Source organism: Tupaia chinensis, unplaced genomic scaffold (assembly GCF_000334495.1).
Source record: "Tupaia chinensis unplaced genomic scaffold, TupChi_1.0 Scaffold000110_1, whole genome shotgun sequence".
Lineage (NCBI taxonomy): Eukaryota > Metazoa > Chordata > Mammalia > Scandentia > Tupaiidae > Tupaia > Tupaia belangeri.
In genome coordinates this window covers 3,085,500-3,089,524 of record NW_006159574.1, presented here as the reverse complement: position 1 = coordinate 3,089,524, position 4,025 = coordinate 3,085,500, and the positions used below count along the sequence as shown (strand labels likewise).

The window sequence follows — 4,025 nt, the reverse complement described above, 5'->3', positions numbered from 1 at the left end:
GCTTGCTCTGTCAGTTCGTGGGGCTGTCTGCTCAGAGTGAGAGGAGGTGGAGGCCACTCGGAATGTCATGTTTTGTCATTGGCTGGCAGGAGAGAAGGGCGTCTGGGCTGAGTGGAGGGTGGCATGGAGGGTCCCTTGGGGCAGGTCACCGGCACCTGGAGCCACATAGGGTGGGTCTGCATTTCTGTGGTCGTCACTGTGTCCCTGTCGTTAAGCACAGCAGCCCAGGGTGGGCTGGCGGTGATGAGGTTCTTACCTCCAGGGTGCAGAGGCTAGAGCAGAGCAGGGCCGACCTCGCCACTCCTTATCTGGCAACCCGCACCGGCTCTCCTCTAGGGGCGGCTTTGAAAACCCACCGAACGCTTGAACTTGTGACAAGGCTAGTACTGTAGCTTTCCTGTCGGTGTCACTATGAAAAGGTAACACCCTTGTTTTCTGTGTTTGAAATACATTATTTGCTGTTTATTTCACAGAGAGATGCCTCTGACCCCTTCAGCCTCAGCGAGTTACTAGAGGAACTATCGCGGAAACAGAAGGAGGAGTTATGGCAGAGGCTGAAGGCCTTGCTCACGGATGTGCTGCTGGAGAGCCCCGTGGAGGCGTGGCAGGCGGCGGGCGAGGCCGCGGACACGGCGCCTGGCTCCAAGACGGTAGCGCTCATTCTCCCGGTCGAAGCCCCCATCCTTTGTTAGACAGTGATTATCTGGGGGTCAGCTGGGGGTGGTGGTTACGGCTCTGGGTCCCACACGGCTGAGTGCGCCACCCGAGTCTTGGACCCAGCAGCTTGAAACACACCAGGCACACATGTGTGCGTGCCCGAAATCCCAGGAGGAGAATGGAGGGAGAGGGATCATAGTGTGTCCACCCCCCGGGTGTGAGTCCTCTTTTCCTCTGTCTGTCTCTCCTGGCGAGTGCGCACCCTGTAGGTTGGGCTTTACATTAAATGTCTCGGGCTTGGAGCTTCGCCGTGCTCACCTCAGCCTTTGCTCACTGACCCTCACCTGGGCTGCCATTTTCAGGACAGTTGTATTCGGCTTCAATTCACTTTTCAGAACAAGCTCAAAGCACGGCTCGATTTGTTTGTTTATTTTTAGAAATAACTTGGAACATCTTTCTTAGAGGTTTTTGCCTTAGAGTGCATGCACTCAGCGGCAGGGACTGGGGTGACAGACAGTGAGAGGGAAAGTGAGAGATCTCCCCTGGGGGACGGCCATGCTGCAGCCCCTCCTCCGATGTCCTGTGACCTGCACACACACCCATGTGCCCAGCTTCAGGCCCCTGAGTCAGCCATGTGCGAGTCCAGTGACATAACTGCTCCATCGTCTGCTGGTCCACCTTATGAAAGTTCAAAACTGGAGTCATGGCACACTGAGCACACACATGCGTGCCCAAGTTCTGGAGGAGTGGAGGAAGGGGATCACTGCGTGACCAGACCCTGTGGAGACTGCCCTTCTCCTCCTGTCCCGTCCCGTCCCCTCCCCTCTCCTCCCCATCCCTCCCCGCACAGCTAATGTGTGGGTTCTGGATCATGAGTAAAGAAGCAGGGGAAGTGTGTGTGGGTTTGGCTCCGCAAGGCACCAGTTGAGTGTCCATGGCGGGAGTCGAAGCCCATGTGGGTGACCAGGGTTCCAGCCTCAGCCCAGTGGCTGAGAACTCCTGGCGTGAGTGCACGTGCCTGGGACCCCGATGGTGTGACCGGCCCGTGTGGGGTGCTTTTGCTGCTCACCGCCCGCTCGCCCTCAGCGCTCGTTGCCCTCTGGCATTAGAGGTGCACCCCGAGCTCACGGGCTGGCGGGTGCTGGCCCCAGGCCTCCCTGAGTGCGGCACATGTGCCCTTGCTTGGGGTGGCTGAGGTGGTGGGTAAACTGGTGTCGAGACCCTATTGGCAGAGCCTTCTTTTTCTCTTTGTCTCTCTGCTTCAAGGAAGGGAAAGTAATGAACTTAAAGTCAAATTTTAGGTTGATGATCTCACCTCCTCCATGCCTCGGCTTTCCTTTCCCTTTCTAGAGAAAGCACTTGGACATCATTCACGCCGTTACATCTGTCCTCCTTGCTTCTGTGTCTGTGATCAACGACAGTGAGGACTACGAAGCCCTGCTGGACTGCGCCGTCATCGTGAACGGTACGCTGCTCCGGCCTGAGTGCCGCGGGAGACGCAGCGCAGGGGTGCTCATTCTGCTCATCCCTGGAGCGGCACCGCAGCCAGGGCGGGACGAGGCGCGGCTGGTCCGGCCTGGGGCCACCCTGTGTCCCCACTGGTCCACCTGCCTGCCGGTGTTCCCATGGAGACTACCATGGGACTGAGCCACCTCAGCCCTGCTGGCGTGTTTTCCGGGCTGCTCTGGTTTGACTGAGAACCAGGGTCGAAGGGAAAGGATCAGGCTGCAGGTCCTCAGCTCACTGTGACCTCCAGGTAGTGCTGCTTTAATCTGGAGCCTGTGACACTGCCGTTTCCTTAGACACGTGACAGGCACGGTCTGAGGACTCGGTTCCTCTGGGGGTTTTTACTGTCCTGCAATTTAAATCCTGATGGTCTGTGGGTTCTAACTAAATGGAAAACCCTACTTAGTAATTTGGGGGTACTAGTCTGGAACAGTGACCTCTGGTTGTAATGTATTTACATAAGGTTATTTTGATGATCTGAAAGAAAGATGCAAACACGGTTTTAAGTGACTGTCTTCAGAATAGTCCCCAAGTGCCCAGGGTGTGTGCGGTAGGTCCCTGTCCCTGTCCCTGTCACTTGGTCCTTGGGCCTTGGATTCATGTGTTTGGGGCCATTTTAGTTCTGGATTCTTAAATTGAAATACAGTGTCTTATTAAAAATTCTCTCCTAGTAAGTACAGAAATAGCTCCCAAACGTTTTGTGCGTTTTCTGCGTTTCAGATCGCTGTTCGACGCGATGTCTGGTGCTGAGTCGCGGCTCCAGCCTGCCGGCTAGCCCAGGGGTTTGGTGTTTGACATCAGGAGGCCAGACCAGAATTAGGAGTATATCGTCAGTATTCAAAATTGTTGAGGTTTTTTTTTTTTTTTTTTTTTTTAAGAGAGTTATTTTTTCTATAGAGCGTGTGTGGTCGTCTGAGAGACAGACAGATGAGAGAGACAGTGAGAAATCACCTCCTGGGTGTATGGCCGTGCCACAGTCCCTTCTCCGTCCGGGATTCCGGGCATGCTCACACACACACCTAGTGTGTTTCAAGCCGCTGGGTCTGAGGCACTACAGCCAGCCTGTGGGAGCCCAGCGCCTTGACCGCCACGCTAGCCGCTGGCCTCCGGGGCTACTTGTCATTGTCCTTGGTGGCTGATGCGGGGGACCCTTTGCATTGAGCCTGAATGGCTGCTCTGGAGTTAGGGGTTTAGGTAGCATGCTCTCTGAGGCTTCTACTTCTAAGATTGTTATGTGGGTCTGTTTTACAAAGGTGTATAGTTCTTTTTTCTGGAGAGGTTTTGTCTTAGGGTGTGTGTGCTTGCCTGAGAGAAAGTGCGAGCGGGATTAAGACTGGGAAAATGAGAAATCACTCCCCAGGGTTAATGGCCACGCCTCAACTCATTCTTCATTTTCTTCCTGGCAGCTTGGGCCCACATGCACATGTTCCCTGTGTGATTTTGAAGCCACTGGGCCTGGGACTCGAACCGCAGTTGACTGTGGGAGTGCAGCCATGTAACTGCTATGTCATCTGCTAGTCCCATGTGATAATTTTTAAAGTTTTGTTAGCGTTTCACAGACAGCACGTGCAGACCTTTGGCCAGTTAACACAAGCGGGTATCAGCTGCTTACAGAGCTCCTAAGGCACGGTCGCAGTGCTCTGAGCTGTTGGCTCCTTGACGGCGAGAATGTGCATTACCCACTGGGACTCCCTGCCTTGTGTCAGGTGTGCTGTATGCCTTACCCGAGTCTGAGCACAAGCTGCGGAGTGCCATCCAGGACCTGTGCGTCACGTGGTGGGAGAGAGGCCTGCCTGCCAGGGAGGACATGGGCAAGACGGCGTTCGTCCTGTTGCTGCGGCGGAGGCTCCAGGCGGGGACGG

General features: G+C 55.2%; 1 protein-coding gene across 1 annotated transcript in view; it reads left to right on the top strand.

Annotated features, from left to right (window-relative positions):
* The window catches only part of NCAPG2 (non-SMC condensin II complex subunit G2), a 71,592-nt gene that overhangs the window by 7,166 nt on the left and 60,401 nt on the right, over positions 1 to 4,025 (top strand). The window contains exons 4-5 of the mRNA XM_027770066.1: positions 474 to 650; positions 2,008 to 2,122. Coding sequence (XP_027625867.1) covers positions 474 to 650; positions 2,008 to 2,122 — 292 coding nt within the window. The remainder of the gene's footprint in view (positions 1 to 473; positions 651 to 2,007; positions 2,123 to 4,025) is intronic.